Genomic DNA, 27,819 nt, shown 5'->3' with positions numbered 1-27,819 from the left:
TAATTAGTTTAAAATATTGAATTGTAATTTATTTGAATTAAAAAAAAATATTAATTACAAACATAAATATTTTAATATAAATTTTTAGTTCACTAATTTTACTAATTTAGTTTACTGTTATAAATTTTAATAATCCATCACAGTTGTTTCTTGAATCAAGTATAATTTCACACTAAAATTAATGCGGCCAGTTGTCTATTCAATGAAGCGCAAACATTTTACGGGATCTACTCTATTAATCACAAAGTCGAGAAAGTGAATATATATATACGTGCAAGTGAATGTATGACAAACAAAAGTCTCGAATATGTATACTTTTTTTTTTATTAAGTAAAAAAAAAGAGACGGAAAACTAACTGTACAGGCAAATTTCACCGTTAATAGTATAGATAATATTATTTGCTGATTATTAATTGTAAAAGTTGTAAATTTCACTATTATAATGGTAACGTAATTTTTTTCCCTTCACAAAAATTGAAAAATAACGATTTTTTTTTTAAATCAAGAAAACTGTGTTTGAAGTAATAAACAGGGTTGCTACGCTTTCTAAAAACATGGAAAATCTTAAAAAGTCAGGAAAAAAGTACAAAACACCTGGAAAACAATAAAATCATAAAATTCATTAAATATTTTGACAAAACGGTCAAAGTGTGAAAAGAAAAAGAAGCGCACAAATCAAAAAGCTTCTCAGTATGATAAAAACTTAAAATTAATTAATTGTTATTATTTATTGTTTTTACCTATAGCCTAAGAATAATAAAAGTAAATTAATTTTTAAAAAATATTTACCGTCTTTTAATAAAATTTTTATATTGAATAACTATTTTTATATAAATCATTGTTTTATGTAGTTTAAAAAAAAAATCATATTAAGTCCTGGAATACCTGGAAAATTAATGAAATTTTAATCGAGAAAACTTGTAGCAACCCTATGATAAAAATTTATTAATTAAAAACAACGTTGATTCGCGAACTATGTTACAAATCGCTAAATATAATATTATTATCTTTCAAAAGGACTGTAGTAACTATTTTTCGCACATTTCATCACTGATTGGACTAATTTTATAAAGCCAGTATCTTTTGGTTTTTCCAAGCCACGAAGTACTCGATTTTTCATCACAGCCACAAATTCTCGATTGCTCAGTTGTCCATCCACTGAAAAATGTGCAAAAATCAGTAAAAATCAATATTATTATTACAAAAATTTGATAGATAATTTTTTACTTATTTTTTGAGAAAGCTAAAATAATAAAAGAAAAAATTGTTCTTTTTCTGAATAAATAAGCAAAATGAATAAATAAATTTTTCACATTTATCATAAAATAATAAAATTTACCAATTGGAGAAAAAATTAGATAAATATTCATGTTAAAATTAAATAAATTTAAAAATGATTTATTTATAAAAATTATGAAATTTTAGGCATTACTTTTTAAAAAAGAAATATATTTATAATTTATTAATTTTTTTATTCTTCTTTTTTTATCATTAGAATATAAAATACTTACTATTTTCATCGAAAATGGTGTAAACTACTTGAATAACGTGATCGCTCAAATCTACATGAGCCACAGTTTTTGCGACATGTTTCAAAGTAGCTGAAAATAAATATTTTCCATATTATAAACAAAAATATATTTTTTATTTTATTAGTCAGATATATCAATTTATTAAAAAAAAATAAAAGTTCAACAAAATTTTTTAACTTATAAAATAAATAATATAAAATTTACTATATTTGCTATTTACTTTTTTTAAAATTGAGTTACATGAAAGAAATGTGCTGGAAGGCAAGAACTTATGTAGAATAAATAATAAAAAAAAAAGTGTTAAAAAATTAAATAAATAGAATAAAGGATATAATTTTGAGATTTCATTTAATCAATTAATAAATGTTTAATCAAAAGTAATTACCTTGATCAATTGAAGCTCCAGCGATGTGATAAAATGTAAGAGCCGTATCAACATCATTAATATTATTCAAAAAATGGAAAAACTTTAAATATTCGTCTTTGTTGATACCTTTCGGACATTCTCTGAAACTTGATAAAGAAAAAGAAAGAAATTAATTTTCAATTATTTGAAAATATTTATTTTATAAATTAATGAAATTAATAAAAATATTGAATTTATTTATAAATCCTATTTAATGATCAATTATTTAAATTTAATTTAAAATTCAATATTTTTTTTTACTATTCTTTTTCATTTAGGTTTTAAATAATTAATACACGAAAAATAAATAATAATAAAATAACGAAAATAAATAATAATTACACGATTGCATTTATTATATAAAAAATAATTAAATTGTAGTTTTGTTTTTTTGTAAAATACAAACTAGTTGGAAATTTAAAAATAAAATTTTTGTTTTAATTTTTAAGTTATTAAAAAATAGTTTTTTTTAAGGTATTTAATTTAAATTAAACTTACGTTTTTTTTACTCGTTTCAACATTTTAGTTTTCTTCTTCTCAGGATAACCAGCATAGGCCAATAGTAATTCCGTAAAATCAACTTCAGTTATATTACCATTTTCATCAGGATTCCTGCGTTCAAACTGGAGTAACAAATAAAAAAATATATTTTTTTTTCGTTCTCAAGAATTAGTTTTGATAAATTAACGTAATTTTATCAAGAAATCAATACCTCAAGATTTAAAATTTCCGTCTGCAATTGTTGTTGAAAATCTAAAAATTTCTCAATGGTCAATTTTTGATTCATTTTTGATCCAAAGAAATAAGTTGTTAATGCCGAGTTTACGCCCTGTTTTTAAAAAAATACATATTTATAATGAATAATATAATAATAAAAAACTATACATATACAAAATAATAATTAGGAAAGAATAAAATGATTTGATACTAAAAATAAAAATTGTAAAACAAACTTGCAACAAAGAAAAATTTAAAACTAAAAAATCTTAATCAAAAGTATTTTTTAAAAATATAGGTATTTTTTTCAATATTTATATATTTCAAAAATTAAGTTCAAAATTTTACCTAAATTTCTCATTAATTGTCAATTATTACGTAATTTTCAATTCAAATTAATTTTTATTGGATTACTAATTGAAATTAAATTAATAATTCATTTCAAATTTAAATTTAACTCTAATTATTTACTTTAAAAGTATTTCCAGTGTTGGCATGATCGCGATGACGATTTCCAATACTGCTCTGTTGTCGAATTAAAGTTGCAACTTTATTAAATTCATCGCAATCGACGTCCCCATCGCCATTAAAGTCAAACATTCTAAATGCAATTTCAAAGTGTCGTCTTGATGCTAAAGTAATATTTAATTAGACAAAATAGAGAGAAAAAAAAATTCTTTCTCATGAATTGATAACATAATGATAATATTTTTCTTGGCAAAAAATTCTACTTACTTGACAAAACCGTGAGTAAAAAAATGTAATCCGAGAATGTAATCAAACCATAACTGCCTAGTCGATAAAAAAAGCTGTTTTCATCTAATGTCAATCCCAACTGATTCTGAATATTCTGTTGAATATGAAAAAAAGACAATTTATCTAATTTATGTATTTCGACTAAAAATCTCGCCGATAAATTTAAAAAAATTAATAATATTTTGCAGGAATGATTTTATTAAGGTATCATTATCACGAAATAAGAATTTTATTGGTAAATTTGATATTTACTGTAAAATATGAATTTACAATTTATGAGGTGCTAAAAACTGATAGTTGTTCAGTTAGTAGAAAATATTCAAAAAATTATACAATTTATTACAAAAGTATAAAAAGAATTGTTGAAATTATTATTATCATCACATGTAAATATTTTTTGCAGATTTTCTCGCAAATTATTTGCTAAAATTTTTGTGGAATATTCATATTCATTGAAATATTGATAATAGCAACAAACTCGGTTTTTTGTTTTTAATCGAAATATTTTAAAATATGAAATAATATATAAAATAAGATTTTAAAGTTCACCTGTAAAATAATTTAATGTGGCAATTTTTTATCCACAAATTACGAGAAAGTAAAATTAAATAAAAACTTGAGATAAACTTTTAGATGTTCTTTGCATTTTTTTTTCTTTCTTCTTGGAAAATAAAAAAAAAAATTTTTAAATAAAATTGATATTTTGTTGTTTAATAGTTTAAAAATAAATTCCAAATTGTTTTACAATTTTTTTTTTTTTTTTTTTTTTATATTTTCTACTGGCTGAACAAAAGTCAAATTTTTTTTTTGAAAATTAGTTGGTTGTGAATTGAATCTCAAAATATAATGAATTGACTCAATTGTTAATTTTATAAAATTAAAAAAAATTAATGAAATTTTAAAATTAAATTGACTTTAATTCGGTAATTATTTAATATAATATTTTAATAATAAAACAAAATTACACGAATAACTTACCCTTGGATCGTATCTTTTATACTGATCTAAACCAAGACCTGCAAAAATTAAACGTCCTTTCATTTTGTATTCTTTAATTTTTTCATTCAATATTTTACTACATTAAAAAATTTGAAAATCAATTAAAAATTTTTTTTTGTCTATTAAATGAATATATTTGTTTTTTTACACAGAAAAATTAAAAAAATTGGACCTTTTTTTCTTCAATTTTTTTTTCTAAAGTACAACACCAAAAAATTCATTCTCTATCGCTAATAATAATAATAATAATAATATAATGACACATGCAATGAAAGCGAAGAAGCACAAGATTACACACTTGAGTTCAATGCAAAGCAAACGACAGAAACAGTCAATGAATCGGAAAAAAAATAATTTGGCGATTTTTTTTTTAAGAGACTAAAATTAAAGAAAAAAAAAAAAAAATTTATAGAGAAAATTTTGGAAAATTCGTACCGTCAGGTTGCTTAACACCAGGCGTTAAAGACCGTAAAAAATCGTCTGGTGTCATAAAAATTTCATGTACATCGTTGGTTGGATTTGTGACTTGAAGTGTTGCAAAGTAACGAAACACTTTGTCTGGCGTCGAATAGTGTCTTATTCGATTTTCATATTCGATTATCTGTTCCACACAATTCAAATTATGATATTATTTAAGCAATTTTTTTAAAATTATATTATTCATTATTTAAATACAATTTTATTATTTTTATTTTAATAACATTAAAAAGTTTCATTAACTGTTGATTTCTTTATTTAATTTTTATTTCCACTCATGCATTTCAATCAATTTTATCACATTCACAGCACACAATCTTTCTTTATCGGAGAGTAAAGGACCCCAAGAGTTTCTAAATTGTTCAAAAAAAAAAAAAATAAAAAAAACGAGAAATTTTCCTCAGAATAGTAAAAATTAAAAATTTTTTCTTAAATTTTAATAAAAATAAATAAATTAAATCCTTCTAATAAAAAATATATTTTAAAAATTAATAATTTTAATAATTTTACAAAAAAAAATAAATTACAATTTTGATTATTTAATTAAAAATAAAATAGATTTTAATCCTAACATAAAAAATTATTAAAAATTAAATTAAAAAAAAACAATTTATTTAATTTGTAGAATTCAACCAGGGAAAGCGAAAGTTTTGCTGAAAAGAAGAAATTCTTAGAAGCATTTTGTTAAAAATCCACTGATTACAAAGCGTGAAGAAAATTCAAATATTACAAGGTTTTATGAGAAATATTAAATCATTTAAAATTTTTGATTTTTCGAGATGATTGCAAAAATTTACTGGTTAAGGATTAATAGAAGCAATGTTAGAAATACCATTTTTCTAAATGTTTTTTTTTTTTCGTTCTTTTTTCTTTTTCTAAATGAAATGTAGGAAAATTTTACCATCTGGCTGCTTCATGCCAGGTGTGATTGCTCTTAAGAAATCATCAGGCGTCATGTAAATTTCAATGCCTTCCAAGCTAGTTACTCTGACAGTGGCAAAATATCGAAAAATTTTATCTGGGGTCGAATACGCTCTCATCCTATTTTCATACTCAATTATCTGCAAGAATGCTTAAAAATTTCATTTAACGTAACGTAATATTATTATCATTATTCTGTAAAAACGTTTCATACAAAAAATTTTTTTTTTTTTTATAAGTAAAATTTAATAATTAACTTTTTTTCAATGTTATTTTCAATTTTATTATTTAATTGTTATTTTTAAAATACTTCTCATTTTAGTAAATATTTTGAAACAATATATTTTTTTTTTCATAAACTATAAATAATGATAAAATAAATTTTTTTTGAAAAACAAAAAACAATATTTGTCGAAAACATTGAACAAAAAATTGATACAGATGAGAAGAAAATAATAACAAAATCACACCTTTCTATCACGAAATCCAACTTTGTGCTTCTTCTTTTTCTTTTTGTGCTCTTCATGTTCGACATGTTCCACGTCTGTATCATTTTCTTCTTGATTTTCATTTAATAATTCAGCAGCTTCGGCTCTTGGAAATAGTCCAGCAATTTTTTCCTTTGTTTTATCATATAAATTCATCCTAAAAAAAAAAATAAATTGTTACTAAATTTATATTATACAATTAAAGGACTATAATTTTAATAATATATCTGTATTATTTTTCGTTCAATTTTTTGTTTAAAATTCAGAAATGTGGAAATCTAATTACATAAATTTCTAATAATTACCAAAAATAATGTGTACAACAAAATAGCATTCCTGATAAAAGAAAAGTACTGTAAACTATGAATAATGAACTGGCAGGTTTTGGCTTATGACCAAAATTTTTATAATATCGATGTTGAGTTTTATTGATAATGATAAAATCATTGTTTCGGGTGCGATTTGAAAAAACGCTTATTGTTCTATATTGTATTGTATTATAATTTTTGAAGCCACTTCCTACAGCAATCGCTATTATTCGTCTTGGGACAATCATTTTGCATTGTGAAACCTGCAAGTATAAAATATAAAAATTAAAAAATTAAAATAATAAGAAAAAAAATTAAAATTTTTAAAAATTCCATAACTTTTCCAGCTTTTTCAGACTATTTTTTAAAAAAAATTCTAGACTCAAATTTGTTTGATAAATTTTTAGTTAGTTACGACAAAAATTACAAAATATGTCAATTAAATTCTAAAAATAATTTATTGGATATTTTTTGGATTATTTTCATTCAAATTTTAGATTTGATTGCAACAATTTTTTTTTTTTTTTTGATTCTAAATTAAACAAAAAATATACTCATTTTTACTTTTTCGTAATTTGATTTAAATTACTTGAGTTATTAGTTAATAATTACAGTTAATAGTTGTTTTTAATTAGACGAAAAAAGTAGAAAAAATGAAAGGAATTCAAATTTTTTTTTTTTTGTTTAGGAAAGTCGTAATATCAACTTGGAAATTTGAGATTTGCGAGATTCAAATATAGAAAATTAACTTTCCAGAACAAAATTCGCTGACATTTCTAGGTTTTTCAGGTCGTTGACAACTTTGATAAATTAATAAAATAATGATAAATATTAAACTAATTATAATTAATAATTGCTGCTAAACAAACTAAATAAATTAATAAAATACAAATTTTTAATGACACAATTAAGCTTAAATAAATTATTTTTTAAAAAAACAGTAAAATAAAGCATTTCATTAGAAAATTATATATTGATAATTATGAAATTAATGATACATATAAATACAATATAAAAAAAATTAATTATCAATTGATAATTATTTGTAATAAGAAATAATCTATTATAAAAGAATTTGAAATATCGTTTGTCCCATTCAAAAAGCAGATAACATTCAGAGCAAGTTTAAAAAACACGTAAATTCCATTGACATATAATAAAAAAAATACTCAACTCTAAAAAACTATAAAAAAAAACATGCAAGTAATTGAACAATTTCTAAATAACAAATAACCTATCACTCGATGGTGATAAAATTTCTAATCTTGAAATTAAAATGCGGACAATATTCATAAATACAACATTACCCAGGATCTAGATAAGAAAATATTTTAACAATTCATTGTTTCTTTAAGTTATCAATAATCAATTTTCACAATAAATATATATAGTTTTTTATAACAATATTTTATTTCACTTTCATTCTTTACAGCACCGACGTGAAGATATCTTTCTTTGCGGAAATAAAGCAGACGACACGTGATTATTGTAGAGGGAAATTTGAATGTAATTAATAAAAATTCATTTTTTTTTAAAATACAGAAAAATATTTTATCGTTTTGTTAAATTAAACATCATATTTAGACTGTCAATAAATTATTCATTATTAAAAAAATACATTTAAAATAATAAGAAAAATAGAGAATGTGATTAAATGACTATTGACTAACTTCAAGGAACGGAAAATATGATTTTTTATAAAATTATTAATTGTATCATAAACACTATATGCATTTGAATAATAATTAATTATTAACAATTTAAAAATAATTTCATACTATATTAATAAAAATTTTTTGAGAAATTACAAGTAAATTTTTATCCTTATCCACCAATCAACATTGAATTATGGCGCTCGATAATTTTCGTAAGCTTTCGTTAAGTTTCGGGGTGAAAAGGCCGAATAAAAGCCGAAGACAAAATACGGAAGGCATTGTTGCGTTTGCTGTCGTACAGTTTAGTAGTTTATTTTTTTTGTGGTGACGCTACTTTAGCGTATATCTTCAACATTCATCTTAACTTATCATCATCAATGAATTCGAAGCACGTCTCGATAAAACATTATGTCACATTAGGTGAAGTGTTTATGTAGTATTAACTTAAAATCGCACGTCCAAGTCGAGTGTCAAAACTTGTCAAGATCAGCTGACTTGCCAAAAAAAAAAAAAGTTGTCTGGTGTGAACCATCGAAAAACCCCTTCAAAAAGACACAGACAAAATGGAGCAGAAACGCTTATACAAACTCGTTTTAACAGGAGGTTTGTAATCTAATAATTAATAATTTATCAATTTTCATTAATGACAACAATGTATTTGCGAAAAAAAAATAAGTATTTTATTAAACGAGACGTAAAATATTTTAAAAGATTAAAATATGTCTAGAAAACAGTGGTTGTACGTGACTACGTGGTCATATTAACATAGCAGCCGAGTATTTTCAGACCACGTGTTCTCCGAATAATTTTTCACTGCCATTTCTCGATTATATCATATCATCTGTTTTTATTATTGAATTATATTTCACTTTTTTATGAGAAATTTTTTATTAAAAAATATAACGGAAATGTAAAAAAAAAATGTCATTTTATTTTTGTTTCATCATACATTTTTATATATATATATATACATATATATAGTATTTGTGTCAAGGGTAAATCACTAGCCGCCCTTTTCAATTTTTATAGCTCGTTTTTTTTATTTCTTTTTGATTTTGTGATTAAAAGAGATAAACTCTTCTTTTCTAATTAAACTATTTCTAATTTTATCATTTTATTAAAAGATAAAATCAGAAAAAATAAAATTTATTTTTAGCAAATTTAAACGAGAATCTGGCGAAATTTTCCCGTGGGTGGGGGGAGGGGTAGAGAATTTTGACAGGAAATTATATGTTAACTTTATTGATTTCTATTATTATACTTTTATAAGTCACAAGAAGAAATGCAAACAAATTTGATTGCTATAATAATAATTAACAGGGGGTATAAATCTTGATTAATCCTTGAATTTTTAATCTCTTATCGATTTGATAAATGAATTTGACTTTTATTATCCTTTAGCATATATATATATATATAAGATTGATAATTTTTGCAGTTAGTGTTAAAAAATGGAAAAAAATAAAAAAAAATAAAAATTTTTTTTTTAGGACCATGTGGAGGAAAAACTACTGGACAAACTCGGCTCTGTACCTTCTTTGAAAATATGGGATGGAAGGTGGGCATTTTTTAAATATATAATTTTTTTCTAAAAAACAAAATTTTTAAATTAATGTTGAAAATCATTGATTATCATTGAATTTTTCAAATACAATATTTTGTCTATCTTTAGAATTTCCCGCCAAAGTATTTTTTTTTTAACATTGACCTTGAATTTTGCTAAATGATTTTTTTTTTTTAAATTCAAGTCCAGAAATCATTGTCAGTTAAAATTTAACAAAAATCAGAATTTACAGTAAAAAAAAATTTCTCAAATTAAACGTAAAAAATTAAATATTATATTTAAACAAACATTATTGTATAAAATATTAATTTAAATTAATATATAAAGTAATGTTTGAAAAATATTTTTTAAAAAAATCTTAATTTAAAAAAGTATATATTTTATTTTCAAAAGAAAATTTAATATTTTAAAAATAAATATTTGAAAAATATATATTTTTATATTTTCAATTTTTGTTGTAAATTTCCATTATACATACACAAAGGAAATTTTAAAAGTAAAATGAAGGCTTCAATTATATTTGCACTTGGAAAAATGATCTAAAGTGCTTTTCCCTCCCCTTAAAAAATTCAAACTATAAATTCATAAATGACTCATTGAGTTTCCTATACATTCTAAAATTCTTTCTCTTGGCAAACGTGAAATGAAACGACGTTGGTTTTTTTCAAATGAAGGATATAACACACTTAGAAAAAAGAATCGGATTTTCTAATTAAAATACAAAAACAATTCAATTTGTTGAACAAAAAAAAAATGTATTAAAATACAATTACTCTAATAGCTGATTTTTATCAGTTGTTTTTTTAATCTTTATGACTATATTTAAAAAAAATGTATTTTTTGTACTAATTATCCTACAATGTAGGTATTTTTAATTACAGTCAATTTCATTTTTTAAAAATTAAATTTAAAACAATTCTCATTTCATCCAACTCTAATGGTTCGATAAGAATATTTTGTTAATTGAAAATAATAATTTAATATTTAATTATATAAATAATTTTATATTAATTATTATTATTATTTTTAATAATAATTAAACGTGGAAATTTTTTCTAAGTGTGTTTAAATTTCAATTTCGTCTGAAAATAATTGCAAAAAAGAAACAAAAAAAAAGAAAAGATGTGAGAAAAGTGTTTTTTTGCGATTATTATCTCTTCGTTGTGGATTCGATAGAGTGGTGGTTGTCTTATTTTTCAGGTATTCCGTGTTCCCGAGACAGCGACCGTGCTGCTCAGGTATGACACTATCACGCTAACAAATTTCTCATTTCTTAGACTCGACATTTTGCATTTGCCCATTTGCTGTGTTGTTCTTTAAATTACGTCACTTTTGACGAAATCAAAACAAAAGACAAAAAAAAAAAAAAAAAAATGATATATCTCTCATTTTTATCTTTCTCAAAGAGTGCCTTTTTTTCTTGAACACTCGAAAAATTAAAAAATTATTTCTCATTAATGCAAAAACTTAAAAAAAGTTCCAATTCTATACGGATACATTATTATAATTTAAATATTAGCAAATTTTTGCATTCTTAAATTTAATTAACTCTAAAAATTTAATTTAATTAATTTTTAATTTTAAATTTAAATTTCGTCTGATAAAACGATTTTACTTTTAATTAGAAAAAACTAATTACATTTTGTGTAGATAATTTTGCTGTTTTTTTTAAATTATTATTATAAGAACAAATTTGAATTTTATATGACAATTTGAAAATTTCGATTATAATGTTTTTTAAAAAAATATATTCTGTTTGCTTTGCAGTGAATTAAAAAATTAAATATAAAAAAAAAATTTTTTATATTATTCGATATTTAATTTCTGGGAAAAAATTTTTGGAAAAAAAAATTTCTTTTTTTTTTAAATTAATTTTTAAGTAATCATTTTTTTAAACTGAAGAATTTAAAAAAAATTAATTTAGACTTAAGAATCATGTTATAAAATAATTAAAAATTTAATTGTTTTTTTTTCATCTGAAATGACTATATAACTGGGTTGGGATTATTATTGTTATTATTTAAAAAAGCGGAAAATTTAAGATTTTCGAATAAATTCTTGTTTTTTTCAGAATAAGTAATTTTAAATTCATGAAAATTCAGATTGTGACTTTAATAGAGAAAGAGAGAGTAAAAAGTTTTGACATTGTTGAGAATACACTGCAAATTAAAATGAATGAGTGTCTGATAAAAATAGCTAAACGAGAATCATATATACCTATATATTCGTTTCATAAAAGTAACTCCTTTATATATACATATATATAAAAATATAAAAATAATAAAGAACTCTTGAAAATTGAAGAAATTTTTTCTTCCTCTTTCTACGAGTCACAATTTGTTTTATATTTTAATTTATTTTAAAGTTAAAGTTTATTTTTTTTCTCTCTTTTTTCTAAAAAGGAACACATTTCGGAAAAATATTTTCTCAAGCATTAATCTCATCCCCCTCTGCTTTTTTTTCAATTTCAGTGGCGGTATCAAATTTTCAGACCTGAACGCAGAAGAGGGTGAGTCAACATATTTTATTATATATTATTAATATTAATTCTGACATCATTTTTAATTTAATTTTCCTCTTTTGGATAAAAATATTCATTTTTTCATAATAAAAGGTGTTTTTTTTTGTTATTCATTAAATTTCTCACGTTAGCAACAGTTTTTTCCCTCTCTCTCTATCTATATACACTGAAAAAAAATTTATTTGATTCAAATACTTCAAATTATTTGAAAAATATTTAATTGGTTTCAAATACTTTTTATTTAGATTAAAAAAATATATATTTGATTCAAATAACTTGAATTATTTGAATCGCATTTATTTGAACCAAATAAATCGTATTTGGTTCAATTAAATAATTAATTGAATTGAATAAATGAATTTATTTAATACAAATAATGATTTACATGAAACTATTCATTCATTTATTTCAATCAAATATTTCGTTTATTTGATACAAATAAAAAGTATTTGATACAATAAATTTATTTTATTTATATTAATCAACTAAATTATTTAATATAAATAATGCGTTATTTAATGTTAATACACTATTTTATTAATCATTAATTCTATGTATTAATTAGTTGAAAAATGAAAATATCCGATCATAGTATGCAGTAATTACATATTTTCTAATTTATTTATTTGAGTAAGAATTTAATTTAGAAATGGAAGAATTAGTAAATAAATGTGTTATTTATTCAATACAAAGTTTGATTTATTTGAATTTAAAAATTCTTACATTTTATTCAAATAAAATAATAATTGCCGCAATTAAAGAGGTTTTAATTTCAATTAAAACAATTACTTATGATAAATAATCGAATATTTGATTCAAGAAAATTTTTAGTTGTTTCAAGAAAAATATATTATTAATGCAAATAAATATTTATTTGAATAAAAAAACATGCAGTATTGAATGAAATAATTTTCATAATTGATTCAAATAATTATTTATTAGCTTTGAATATTCCATTTATTTGATTTGAATACTTTTGTATTTGATTCAAATAACTATTTATTTGATACGATAGAATAAAATACTTAGGTTTATAGTAAATGTGTATTTGGTTCAAATACATATTTATTGGATAATAGACAAGTAAATGATGTATTTGGATCAAATACTTTTTATATGATCCAAATAAAATTTTTTTTAGTGTAGCGTAATCTTTTTAAGAAAAGATTTCCTATTTTTGGAATTCTTGAGAGTTTATGAATTTTTTTTTTTTTTTTTTAATTGCATAATTTTTTATTTGTTTTTATATCAGAGACTTAGTTATAAGATAAAGACGAAAAATAAAGATAAATTTCACAATATTTAATTGTTAAAAAGATTAATTCATTTTATGAACAAGATTCTACAAGGGATTAGATTTTTAAAAAAATATTTTTAATTGAAATAATAAAGTTAATGTTTATTTTTGAAAAAAAAATTTATTTTAAAATAAAAAAAATTAAAAATTTTTTAAATTAGTTAAATTATGAAAATAAATATTTTCTATAGGTAAAAAATTGAATTAATTACCTGCTACAATGTTGAAAGAAAATAATTTATTGTTATTAACATAAAGCATTGTGACAGTATAACAAATGTAATATTTCCGGTTCTGTGAACCTTCACCTCCAGACGAACCGGCTAAGCGCTCAATTATATTTTTATTTTCCAACCAATGTCGTATAACGTCTCTCTCATCTCCTTGAAAAAATAAGTTTTTTTTTGTCAAAAAAAAATTTTTCTTTTATTCTTTTTTTTTCTTCAAGTTGTTTAAGAATATGTTTTTACATATTTTTTTTCTCTCTACTCCATTTCTCAATCACCGGAAATAGATTACGCAGGGAAACCATAACGACCTTAGGTTTTTTTGTACTTATACATTTTCCACTTCAATAAAGATTGATAAAAAAGTTCCTACCTATATATATATATATATATATATATATATATATATATATATATATATATTTAGATTTAAATATTTCTTTTAAATATTATTTAAATTTAAATTTCATCATTATATTAATTTCATGAATAAATTAATTTTGACTGACACTTAAGGTGTAATTTCAAGACAATTAAAAAAAAAAAATGGTACTTGAAAAAGTTATATTCTAACAATAAAGAATCTTTCGAAAGATCCGGGAAATAATTTTTTTTTTTTTTTTTTTGAATAATTATCAAATTTAATTAATTGATTTTGAAAAATTTGTGAAATATTTTATAAAATATTTTCTCTAAAGCAATATAGTTTGATAATTATGATGATTTAAATAATTATTCTATTGAATGAAAATGAGAATTATTACATATTTTGGGGGCTAATTTTCGTCAGATAAAAATTATGTAATTAATTGAAAACATGTGAATCTAATGTAATACGTTCGCGGCCTTGAGTACGAGCACAATGTAGGTTTCCGATATGATGGAATGAACCTCTTTCGGTTGGCTTCTTTATACAGTTTGTTTAAGTCTTTTTACAAATTATCAATTACGGTCAGTGACTGTTTTTATATTATAATACTTTTATTTATTTTTTTAAATACTTTTTGGTTTCTAATTTCACTACGAGTTGCATGTTTCACATCAGTAGAATCGAAATGATAACGATTCGGTATCATTTCGATTTGAACGAAAGAAAGAATCTCCTATTTCAATATTGTTATCGGATTTCTTTTTAAACAAAAAAAAAAAAACTGAATTCAATTTAACGAGTTTTAAAACAATTTATTATTAACTACATCAGTTTATTAAATTTCATTGGTTTTTCATTTTTATTCATTACATAAAATAATAATAATAATAATAATCATTTAATTAAATTTGAAAATAATTGTTTTTAATTGGAAACGATTTTTTTTCACACAATGACTTTTTGCGATTAGAATTTAGTGGAGATAAATTAACAAATTATTTAATGTCATTGCGTGGTTTATTCGTAACAACTATTCCGTTGTAAATTATACTTGCTCGGATTGTTGCCAAATATAAATTTGACAAGATACGTCGACCTGGCTTGTCTGGTGACAAGAAAAAAATATTTCTAACAAAATTTATGAGGAAAATTTGCCTTTGAATTTTGCATATATATATTTAAACGAAAAAAAATCACAAAAGTTGTCACAAATATATATTTCTTTTTTTTTTTTTTTTGATAATTTTATTGAAGTTTTTCAAACTTTAAAAAAACGATTAGCAAAATATGCATTTTAAATAAATAAAAATTCAAAAAATTAGAGGAAAGTCAAATTTTCAAAATATTTGAATTGATTTCAAAGAATAGATGTAGGTAATGCAATCATAAAATTTCAACAAGTTTTACATGTCACCATGTGACAATTTTTGATTCACGCTTTTAAAGAAAATATTGACGCAATATGAAAAAAGTTATGCAATAATTTTTGGCTATTTTCCAAAGGGGTCTCCTCGAAAGTTTAAATTATTGGGCACAGCCACCTGCACTCTCGACTAATTTTGAAACACATTTTTTTATTCACCGAAAATGATTTATCCAAATCGTTTTTTATAAATGACAGTTGTACATTTTTTTTATGTATCTAAAAAATTTCTTCTCATATATATATTTTTTTAAATTTCCTTTTGTCTCAAAAAAAAAAATTTTTTCAATTTGTTTTTCGAAAACAAAATTTATGTCTACGGAAAAAAATTGAAAATATTTTCAGGCCTCGGATTATACGACTTTTTCGACTTATTTTAATAAGATACGACTTTTTGACTTTTTTTTACAAAATATTTAATAAAATGAGTCTCTTTTTAATATACAATGCAGATCTTTTTTATTTCAATTATTTAATAAAATTTTAACTAAAATTCATCACTAAATTAATTTTTTTAAAAATAATTTTAATGAAATTCTTTACAAATTCAACTATCTAATTTTTTGAAATTTAAAAAAGAAATCAGCAACGGAAATTATCAAAAATTTCAAATCAATATCACTTGAAATTCAATTATTTTAAAATATTTCAATTTAACACCTTCTAAAATTTAATTATTTCTTAAATTTTCCATCAAATACTTTCGGAAATTTAATAAATTTTAATTATAACTCTTCCGAAATATAAATATTTTTTTTAATGAATTTTATATTATTTTTCAAAAATTCAATTATTTTATTTCTAAAAATTTCAATTGTAACTCTTCCAAAATTCAATTATTTTTTAATAATTTTAATGAAATTTGTCGAATTAAAGAATTTATGAAATTTAATAATAATTTTTCAAAATTCAAAAAAAATCGGGAAATAAAATCAAAAATTTTCAATTCAAAATCACCTCTAAAATTTAATTATTTCTAAAATTTTCTGAAATTTAATAATTTTAACTATAACTCTCCTGAAATTTAATGATTTTTATAATATTTTTCGAAAATTCAATTATATAAAATCATTTTTCACTTAAAAAATTTTCAAATTTTTTTTTTGTCTGCAATTTTTAATAAATTTTTCAGTAACAGAAATCATCAACAAAATAATTTTCAAAAATCTGAATTGTAAATCTTTGAAAATTCAATTACTTTTAAAAACTGTTATCTAAAATTATTTGATAAATTATTTTCAATTCTGTAAAATTTAATTATTTTCTGAAATTTAACAAAATCTTTTGAAATTCAATTATTTCGAAAATTTTTAATTTTAACTCTTTCAAAATTCAATTATTTTTAATAATTTTAATATTTATTTAGAAATTCAATTATTTAAAAAGTTTCAAATAATAACTCAAAAATTAAAAAAAAAAAATTTTTGTAATTCAATTATTTTAAAAAAAATTTTATTTAAAAAATCTGTAAAACTTAATTATTGTTCTGAATTTTTGTTGACCAGCAAAACTAAAAACTATGACAAAATTTTTAATTCAAATAAATTGCTTAAATCAGACTTCAAAAAATTTGTCTTACAATTAGTTCGATTCTAAAGTGTTCGAAATAAATTTTCTTGATAATATTCATTGTAGAATTATTTTCATTACAGAATTAATAAAATGAATTTAATATCTAATAACATTAGTTATTCAAAGTAAAATATTTGTTAACTAATTAAATTTTGTTAAAATAAAAAATCGACTTTTTCGACTTTATTTGAAATGTAAATAAACTAAAACGGCTTGTTTTTGTGCGTTAAAGTCGATCCGAGGCCTGTATTTTATATATTTAAAAAAAAAAATTAATTTCAAAGATGAGATGAAAAAAAAGGTTATAATTTTTCTTTATTTTGAACAAAAATGGGAAAATATTATTATAGGTAATTTTTAAAGGGCAAAAAGGATAATAAAGTATCCTTGTATGATGGATCGATGCGCTACTTCAATCTACGCAGTATGAAATTTTTAGATGCAACTTGTCAAGTTGATTATATTCTATATGCCTATTTGATGTCTGTAGATATTTATAATATATGACAGTAAAATCATTTAGACACACGTACAAAATGATTACGTTTTATTCGCGAAGTCAATGTCAATGTCAATGACCATTGCTTTCAAGTATTGGAAATTGCTATATATGTATATATATCTCAAGTTACGTAAATTTTTATTTATAATTGTATAAACAATTCTGAAAAGAAAACGCAAAAACAAAATTGTTTTCTATATATTTTTAATGTAAATTAACAAAACTAATTTTTAATTAGTAATATTTTATTTTTATTATTTTTAATTTATTAAATATAAAATATTTTCTAATGAATTTTTTTTTCATAATTCGTTTCATTTTTTAATTCATCTAATCGAGAAAAAAAAACAAAAAAAAAAAAAAAAAAAGTTTAGATGATTGCAGTGAAAATAGAGAATATTCTGATTCACATAATGTGGGAAATTTATCATCAAAATGGAAAATCTCAATAGAAGAAGAAGCCAAATGGCCTCAAATTTTCATAGTTGATTCCAGTGAGGGTGAGTCTTGCTTATCCCTTGGAGAAAAATTCCCGTAATTGGCTAACAATGCTTCTTTATACATATATATATATATAGAAACATTCAAGTGATATTTTTTCAAAAAATAAAATAAAAAAACGAAATTTTTGCTAAAAAAGGAAAGAAATTTAAAAAAATGAATTTTTAAAATAAAGATTGTCAAAAAAAAAAAATAGAAGTTTAGCAACGAATCTATTTAAAACATTATTTAAAAACCATGAAAAGTTGATAAGATAAATAATCCAGAAGTGATAGTCGCTTTATAGCGAGTTCTGTAATTTCGAATTTAATATGTTTAAAAATAAATTAGAAAATTTAGAATTTAAGAAGCTCAAATTTAAAAAAAAATTTATTATAGTTTTATGTTTTAACTTAACTATTATTAATTTAATTATTATACATAAAAAATATGATCATATTATTTTTTCAAAAGCAAATTGATTTAAAAAAAAAATTAAATTATGGATGTTCAACTTATTGACATAATCTCAAACTAAAAAATTGTTTTTAATAACATAAAACTATAGTTAAAATTAATTTAATCATAATTTTTGAAGATTTAGTTGCTCAATTTTCAAAAAAAATTATTGTAAATAAAATTTTTTTTTTTTATCCAATTTTTACAAACTATATCTCATTTTACTCGTTCAAAGATTCTCTAAAATTTTGTTTATTGAATTTTGTGAACAATGTTCTGTTCAAAAGTTATTAAACAAATAAAATTTTTGTTTTTTTATATATATTTTTTGAACAAAATATTATTTAACAATAAACCAACAAACAAAATTGCAGAGAATCTTTTAAAGAACAAACTGAGTTTTTGTTTGTAAAAAATTGAATAAAAAAAAAAAAAATTTTTACTAAACTTTAAACAAAAAAACACAAAATAATAAATAATTATTATTTGACAAGAAATTTTTATTTATAATATTTTCTTTTGGAAATTATATAAAATTGGATCTTTTAAAATTTATAGTAAAATTATTTTTAAATTTTATAATTTTATTTGCTAATAAAACCAATATATTTATTAATTTAATTATTTTGAAATTGATTGATTTAAAAAAAAATCTTGTTTCGCGATTTTCCTCAGAAAATTGTAAAAATAGTTTGAAATTAATTAAATTTATTACTTGTGCAATATTATTTATTTTAATGATTAAAATTTGTTTTTCTTTGTTCAGACATTTACCTATATTAAATATTGTACCTATTATTATATTTGTAAACAGTTTCTTTATTATATTGAAGGCTGATTGCTGGTATATTTGTGAAATATAAAATAATTATAAATAAATATGAAAAAAGAATCGATTTTTTTAATAATAAATTTTTTTTAAAATAATTTAATTTAACAATAAGTAAATGTTTCAAAATTTAAAATTTTTTGATAGAATTAAATTAAAAATTTTTTAAATTTAATTGATTTTTTTAATTTTCTTGTTATATTTAAATACAATTGTTTAAAAATTGAAATTTTTAATTAATATTTTAAAATAAAGAGAATGTCTTATCTCCTTTGGATTATTAAAGTTTTATTTATTTCACTTTCATTGTCAATTTAATAATAATGAAATATGAATTTCAAAATGAATCGTGTGTAAATTTCTTGTGATAAGAAAATAATAATATTGTATTTCACTTGAAATGTATCTTTCCGCTTTAAATAATTAACACTTGGATTTATTTTTTTTATTAAAAAATGCTGGAATTATGAATAAATATTTTACATTTATTTGTTTTATTTAGAGAAAATTTATGGTCAATTATTTTTAGTTTTTTATAATAATTTTGCGGTAATTTTGTTTGCTTTTATCTGCTTGTAATCCAATCATTTTTTTAATATTGAGAAAGTAATTATATTCCATTTGAAAGTAAAAGAATTTAATTAGTTTTTTTGGGTTTTTTTAAAAATTATTTTCCTTTTTCCATTCAGAGAAAAAAAAATTCCATTTGTTGATATCGTTTCTATTTTTGTATTGGTCAATTATTAGCAAAAAAAAAAAATATTCGTGCCAATCAGTATTCTAAAAAGAGAAATGCAAACACATTTACTTTGCATTTGAAGCTTGATACAAATTGAAGAACAAACTTGAAAAACCTTACGTCAATAATTTTCTGATTGAGTGGTCTCGGTACTTTCCACGATTGACAGATCAAAACTCAGGAAAATTTTTAGCTCCACCTTATATATGATAATAATAAATTTCTTTGTCGCATCGATTATAATCAATTCTTTAAAAAAAAAATGAGTTCTATCTTCAAATTTTCCATACAATAATTAATTATTTGATAAACAAATAAATAATAATTTAATAAATTTTTGTTAAATTGAACAAAAATTCGATACAAAAAATAAATATTTCAACTATTTTTTTTCAAAAATTAAAATCTTTTGAAAAATTTTATGTCTGATTTTTTAATTTTGTAAAAAAATATTTTTTTTAAATTTAATTAATTTTTTTGTAATTATAAATTTTACAATTTATTTTTTAATTTTTCACTATATTAGAAATTTAAATTTAGAAAAAAAAAATTATTCTCTAATCATGAACTTTGATTCCAGTTTTCGTCAGGGTTTTTAAATCATCGAAGAAGAATGTGTTTATCTATTAAATAAGGAAATCAACATAAAATAAACGGATATGATATAATTTTATCAAGAGAAATTTTTTTTTTTTTTTTTTTTTTTTTTATTTCCAGAAATGACTGGATATTTCAGCTATCAATTGGAAAAAGAACGATTCTTATCTCCTAAAGGAAATCTTGTAAAGATTATTAACCCTTTGTCTCTAGATATTTATCAAACGAAAAGTATGAGTCACAGAAAAATTTTGTATATTTAATCCATTTAATTGAATTTAATAATAGACTAATAAAAGATTCATTAGGACATTTTAATAGTCTCTTCATGTCTTTACAAATCTTGAAGAGATAATTAATCTTTCTCTTTCTCTCTCTCTCTCTCTCTTGTCGAAATGAAAAGAATTCGATTTAGCTGCTGAGGGGGGGAAAATTGATGCTATTAAACTTCGAAACACAATGTGAAGATTGATTTTGGGAACAATTCCAAAACAAAAGTTTGGCTACTTTCCTAATGGGAAATACTCACCAAATTAAAAACGTGACAATGCAATCATACGAATTTTCTGAGAGAAAGCCAATTCATTAAAACAATACAATATATAGGTACGAATATAAACATGAAAATAATTCACGGCACGTCAAAAGTAAACAAAACACTAACAAACTTTTTCTCGACGTTACAATATTAATTAAAATATAATTTTTGTCGTTTGGACAAAAAAAAAAAAAAAACAATTGAACATTTTTAAGAAATTTAAAAATATGTATTTTCGTAAAATACGTATATTTTTTGAATTTTCAAAAAATAAAATTTTTTTTTATCATTTTCTTGGTACAGAATAATTTTTTTTTGAACATTATTATTTTTCTTTCTTTTCGTGATTTGGAATATAAATAAGAAATAATTGAATTTCTTTGAGAAGAACATTGAAATAGTTTGATAAAACTATAATAAATGTAAAAAAAAAAAAAAAAATGTGAATATAAAATATATTGATGAAACAATTTTGAATTCAAAAATAGAGTATAAAAAAAATTAATTAAAAAAAAAATTTGATATTTTTAAAAGTATTTTAATAATTTATTCTAAGCCTGAAATATACATACAATGTATATTTATATATTCATGATGGAAATTAGACACGTGTCTTCAAGTAAAACTTGTTATATTGTCTATTACTGTAATTGTCCTCTATTAACGACAAAAAGAGTCAAATAACTTGTCTTCTTAAGTCAAATTTTTCTGTCTCACGATTAAATAAAAGTTCCTATTTCAATTATTTATTAATTTCTCGTGTCCTTGGAATCTCATTATTTTCATTCACAATTTTTATTAAAGACACTGAAAGATTGTTTAATAAATTTACTCCTGTGGAATAATTTTTATTCTAAAATTCAATGTTTCTGAAAAAAAAAAATGAAAAATATTTTAAAAAGGAAAATTTATATTAATTTTTATTATTTATTAAATATATAAAAAAAAATTACAAATTTATATCAAAATCAGTAATTATCAATCAATCAATTTTTTTTAAATTGAGTAAAGAAAAAAAGAAATCATTTAGTTATTAATTTCACGGCTTTTATTATTATTGATGATAGCGAAATCGTAGAAATTAATATATGGCTAGAAAAACTGTTGCTAGCAAAGAGAGAAAAATCATTATTTCAGTAATATTTATGATGATAATTTTTATTTTTATTTTCATTTGAAAAGTAAAAAAAAAAAAAAGAATTTTTTTAAGAAACTTTTTGTAATGTGAAAAATTTCTAAAAAAAATATTTTTTTAACAATATAAAAAAAACGGGGATTTTTGTCACTAACGATAATTTTTATTTTTTAGCATTCAAATTTCAAGAGAATCTTCTGCGAACTATGATCCAAATTGAAAATACATTTTTTCAACTGGGCGAAAGTTGTTCCCGAAATTGCCTTATAATCTGTGATCGTGGTGCTATGGACGCCTCTGCATGTAAGTTATATTTTTTTTGTTTTAACTATATAATTTTATTAACCCATTTTTGCATGGTGACAATTCAGTTCTTTTTTTTTCAAAAATATTTGAGAAATTCTTGACGATTTTTTTTTTCAACAAATATTGCAATAATTTTTAACTCTAACAATATTCAACTAAATAAAATTTCTGTTATAAAAATTAGGTCGAACAGAAAATTTTTTTAATAAAAATGTTGTTAAATCATAATTTAGTTAAATAGAAATTTGACTTATTATAAAATCTCTATAAAATTCGGCTAAATAAAAATTTTATAATTTTTAATTCGACATCACAATAAATCCAATAGGTTTCAATTGCTGGCCTCGGATTATACGACTTTTTTTTTTACTTTTTCTGACTTTTTTTGACAATACATATCTTCTTCAGATCTTCTTTATTTCAATTATTTAACAAATTTTTCTCTAAATTAATTATTTTTAATAATTTTAATGAAATTCTTCACAAATTCAATTATCTTAAATTAATTAAAAATTTTTTTTTATCAAATTCAACAATTGTTTAAATTAAAAAAAAATCAAATAAAATTACAAAAAATTTCAATTTAAAATCTCTTAAAATTTTCCATCTAAAACTTTTTAATAAATTTAATAATTTCAATAATACTCTTCCGAAATTAAATTATTTTTAATGATTTTTATAATATTTTTCGAATAATTCAATAAACTGAAAGCATTTTTTCAATCAAAAAAAATTTCACAGTTCAATTTTTGTGTTTAATTTTTAATAAATTCTTCAAGAACAGAAATCATCAAAAAAATTCAATTATTCAAAATAACTTGAAGTTTATTTAATTTCAAAAATTAAAATTGTAAATCTTTAAAAATTCAATTACATTTTAAAAAATGTTATCTAACATTATATTTCATAAATTATTTTCAATTCTGTGAAATTTAATTTTTGTCTGAAACTTATGTAACAAAATCTTTTGAAATTTAATTATTTCTAAAAATTTCAACTATAATAAGGGTTGCCACATAAGACTGAAAAAACCGGGTGAACCGAAAAAAGTCAGGAAAATTCAAAATTACCTGGAAATGTTAGGAAAAACGGTAAAAAAACGGAATTTATAAAAAAAACTTAGTTCAAAAAGTATATTTTGTCTTATTTCGGCATGTTTTCAATTCGAACGAATTTTTTAATATTTTTAAATCATAAATTTTCTACTAAAAATAGTTAAAAATTTTTACATTTTTACTATCTTTTAAGAAATGAAACAGAATTTTTTTTTTCTTATTTTATGTTAAAATTATGATTTTTAATATAATAGATTTTCGAAAAATTTTTATTTTATTTTCTTTAATAAAGATTATAATTTTTAAAAAACAAATATTTTACGCTTGTTGTGTGGCAACTCTGTATAACTCTTCCAAAGTTTTATTATTTTTAATAATTTTAATATTTCTTTAAAAATTCATTTATTTAAAAAAAGTTACAAATAAATACTCTAAAATTGAATTGTCAGATTTTTTTTTTTGAAATTTGTTTGACATAATTAAAATTTTAAAAATATACGTCTTCATTTCTGAAATATTCGAAAAAAATTTTCTTGATAATATATTTCTATTGAGTTATTCTTATTAAGTCGATTAGAACGACGTCGATCTGAGGTCTGTAAGTGGTAAATATTCATAAATGCGTAACCATATATTCTAATTTGAAAAATGTTTTTTCTTTTTTTTTTATCGATAGTTATTTCAAAAGACAAATGGGAATTGATGATGGCCTCGAATGGTTGGAACAATGTGGAATTGCGCGACAATCGTTACAATCAAATAATTCACATGGTCTCAGCGGCGAACGGTGCTGAGGATTTTTATTCAACCGAAGATCATGTATGTCGTTCCGAAGGCGTTGAACTTGCCCGTGAACTTGACTATAATGCCGCCGCCGCATGGGTTGGCCATCCCTATTTCGATGTTATTGACAATTCTCAAGATTTTGAGAGTAAAATTTGTCGAATGATTGAATGTGTTTGTCAAAAATTGGGCATCGATACGGGCGATCGACTTCGTGCAAGTAGCAGAAAAGTGAAATTTCTCGTCAAACCACCACTACCACCGGACAGCGAATTTCCACCGTTTCAAGATTTCGATGTTGTACATAATTATTTGCAAGGAAACACACCGAAGCTTCAGGCTCGTCTTCGTAAACGCGGTCAAAAAGGTTTGAAGAATTTTTTTTTTTTTATAATTTTATTATTTTTAGTAGTAATTTGAAAGGTTTTTGTTTCCTTTTGTTTTAATTTATTGAAATTCAATTTTTTTTTCGCCTTTAAAAATGAAGCAAAATTTTTAAAAAGAAATGTTTTTCAGGTCACTGGTCCTACATTCACACGATTCGACGACCAAAGATGTGCGGACAAGTTGTTGAAGTTAAAACACAATTGACGCATAGAGATTATTTAAATAATTTGGCTCAAAGGGACGATTCACATTTTACCATTTTTAAACGTCGTCGTTGCTTCTTAATCAATAATCAGTATTTCCAATTGGATATTTATAGAGAGCCAGGACATCCTAGGTAAAAAAAAAATTATAATTTTTTCTTATATTTCAATACTTTCTTATTTCTTTAGAAATCTAATTTTTTTTTTAAGTCTTTTTGATTTTTCTTTTCTATTTTGTGCTGAAAAATTTAATCATTTCATCTGTTGACGGTGGAAATTTCATAATACTATAATAAAATTATTTTATTTTACCAGATTTGAAATTAATATCAATTGCAGTAATAGCAAATAATTTGGTTTTTGAATAACAAAAAAATTAATTTAAAATATTTCGCAGGCCTCGGATTATCTTAAATTATTTTTCAATTAAAAATTTGATAAAATTCAATAATTGTCTAAAATTAAAAAAAAAATCATCAAATAAAATACAAAAAATTTCAATTGAAATTCACTTAAAAATCAACTATTTTCAAAAATTTCAATTTAAAACCTTCTGAAATTTAATTATTTCTATAATTTTCTATAATGTTTTAATTGTTAATAAAAAAGTCAATAAAATTTTTAATATATTTTTTTCTGTTATTTGCTTTTTTTTAATTTATTGAAATTTATTTAAAACAGTTTAAATAATAAAATAATTTTTCACTATACTAATTAGATGCAGGGGATTAATGTTACTTGAAACATACACAGCATTAAGTGGTGATGATTTAAGAAAAATTTTACCGCAATTTTTAACAATTGAGAAGGAAGTTACCGGCAATCCCGATTACAGTATGTTCAATCTCAGTCTTCGAGAAGAATGGAACGATACAAATAAATATTGTCGTAACTTGCATGGTATGTATATATTAATTCATTTCGAGGTATACATTTTTTATATCCTATATTTAAAAAAAAAAAAAATTTCCACTTAGAATTTTTTTTACAATCAATTGATATTTTCAAAAAAAATCAACATTTTATTTTAGAAATTTAATCGAAAGAAAAAAAAACAAAAAAATTTCATTTAAAAAAAAAGACGTTGAAACATTTCTTTTCTTTTCAAAAAATAATCAATATTTTTTTTTTGGAATCAAAAACTAATTTTTAATTAGAATTTTATTAAATTTTTTTTTTTGGGGGAGGGGAATGATAAATTAAGAGATATTTTTAATTTTGAAAAAAAGTGTAAAAATGTTAAATTTATAAATATTTATTTACACTTCCGCGGTTCAGAAGGACCATAAATAGGCGACTAACATATAAAAAAAATATTACAAAAATAGATTATTAGAAATTAGATAATTTTGAATATATAAAATTATAATATAATTGTATTTAATAATATAATTTAAATTTATTGTCGAGATAAAATATTTTTTGTTATTTATTCAAAATAAAAGAAGAATATCACATATTTTAATTATTCATTGTCACTTATTATTAAATTGTTTACGTTTATTTATTTATTTATTTAATATGCCAATTGTTTAAATTTGTTACTAATTTTATTTCACAATTATTAATGATATTAAGGCGATTTTTTTAAAACTATTAATCTCGCATGTCGTGTGGTGCTTTAGTTTCCCCGATAAATAGTTTGTAAGTCAAGTTTTATCAATATTTCTCTATTAATTGTACAGAATACGCTCTTCCAGGCACGCCCGAGAAACCACTAAGCACAACAAAATGTCAACCTGACGACAAAATGGAATCAAATAAACAGCTAAATGGCATCGAGAAGAAAAAAATCGATACAGAAACAACAGTCAATGGAAATGGTATTGATGCAAAAATTGTTCAAAATGGCATTCACGTTATGACGAATGGCGTCACAAATGGATTAAAACACAATGGGCAAACGAAAAATGCTACAGCCGTCGTCACGAAATAAAAAAAAACAACAAAAAGAAAAGTAACACATTCAATACAAAAAAAAAATGAATTCTTTCAATGAGTAACAGAATTGAACATGTCTTTTGGTAGTTGAAAATTGTCCTCTCAAGACAATTGTTAGTAAATATTTATAAAATTTTTCATTCAATATTATTCCCCGAAATTTTTCAACATTTTTCTCAAGTCGATTTAAAAAAAAATTACTAAAACCTGTTACCTTTTTATATATATATATATATATTTTTTTTTTTGAAAACTAAATTTAAAAATAAAATTTTAATACAATTGTTTTTATATAAATTTTTTTTTTCTGTTTTAAAATCTTATTTCTAATTTCTTTTTAATTATTTATTGTTTATGAAATTTTTAAATAAATGGAAAATTTCGGGTAATAATCGTCTAATGAAAAATTTACATTATATAGAGTAAGAGTTTATTTTCAAATTAATCGCGTGTGTGTGTGTGTGTGTCATTCTTAAAGCTTTCTGCTATTCAATTTGAAAAGAAAAAAAAACCGAATGATCTTTTCGCAAAATGTCGCATTAAACAAAAAAAAGTAACGAAAACAATTTTTAAATACCATAAAAATTGACTTCAATATTGAAGATAATTTTTTCATACACACTGCAAAAAGA

General features: G+C 21.4%; 2 protein-coding genes and 1 long non-coding RNA gene across 6 annotated transcripts; 1 reads left to right on the top strand and 2 right to left on the bottom strand.

The window, feature by feature from the left end:
* Positions 1-14: 14 nt before the first annotated feature.
* On the bottom strand, positions 15-8,073 carry LOC127285990 (calcium uptake protein 1 homolog, mitochondrial). Of its 2 annotated transcripts, none has more exons than XM_051312242.1 (12): positions 7,912-8,073; positions 6,602-6,867; positions 6,279-6,453; positions 5,789-5,948; positions 4,390-4,427; positions 3,391-3,505; positions 3,127-3,287; positions 2,651-2,767; positions 2,437-2,561; positions 1,918-2,045; positions 1,512-1,601; positions 15-1,158 (listed from the first exon to the last, which is right to left on the bottom strand). In XM_051312242.1, the coding sequence occupies exons 2-12, from the start codon at positions 6,850-6,852 to the stop codon at positions 1,004-1,006; spliced, it is 1,515 nt and encodes a 504-aa protein (XP_051168199.1). In that variant the 5' UTR covers positions 6,853-6,867; positions 7,912-8,073; the 3' UTR covers positions 15-1,003. The 2 variants fall into 2 exon arrangements, with proteins under 2 accessions (XP_051168199.1, XP_051168198.1); XM_051312241.1 differs by lacking the exon at positions 5,789-5,948 and adding an exon at positions 4,846-5,011.
* A 448-nt stretch (positions 8,074-8,521) lies between these two features.
* On the top strand, positions 8,522-27,203 carry LOC127285987 (TRPL translocation defect protein 14). Of its 3 annotated transcripts, none has more exons than XM_051312236.1 (10): positions 8,522-8,862; positions 9,750-9,817; positions 11,024-11,061; positions 12,295-12,332; positions 18,110-18,235; positions 22,687-22,815; positions 24,550-25,023; positions 25,173-25,380; positions 25,965-26,146; positions 26,932-27,203. In XM_051312236.1, exons 1-10 carry the CDS (start codon positions 8,823-8,825, stop codon positions 27,180-27,182), a joined length of 1,554 nt encoding a protein of 517 aa, XP_051168193.1. In that variant the 5' UTR covers positions 8,522-8,822; the 3' UTR covers positions 27,183-27,203. The 3 variants fall into 3 exon arrangements, with proteins under 3 accessions (XP_051168193.1, XP_051168194.1, XP_051168195.1); XM_051312237.1 differs by having other exon boundaries at positions 8,523-8,862; positions 26,947-27,203; XM_051312238.1 differs by lacking the exon at positions 18,110-18,235 and having other exon boundaries at positions 8,523-8,862.
* On the bottom strand, positions 20,021-21,549 carry LOC127285989 (uncharacterized). The gene is made up of 3 exons (XR_007843688.1): positions 21,369-21,549; positions 20,363-20,441; positions 20,021-20,283 (listed from the first exon to the last, which is right to left on the bottom strand). It is a non-coding gene; the product is annotated as an uncharacterized LOC127285989 (long non-coding RNA).
* Positions 27,204-27,819: the final 616 nt, after the last annotated feature.

The sequence above is a fragment of the Leptopilina boulardi genome, unplaced genomic scaffold (genome assembly GCF_019393585.1).
Source record: "Leptopilina boulardi isolate dan_hultmark-lab unplaced genomic scaffold, ZJU_Lbou_2.1 LbouV2_342, whole genome shotgun sequence".
Classification (NCBI taxonomy): domain Eukaryota; kingdom Metazoa; phylum Arthropoda; class Insecta; order Hymenoptera; family Figitidae; genus Leptopilina; species Leptopilina boulardi.
The sequence above is the reverse complement of the archived record's forward strand: the minus strand, read 5'-3'. Positions and strand labels throughout refer to the sequence as shown.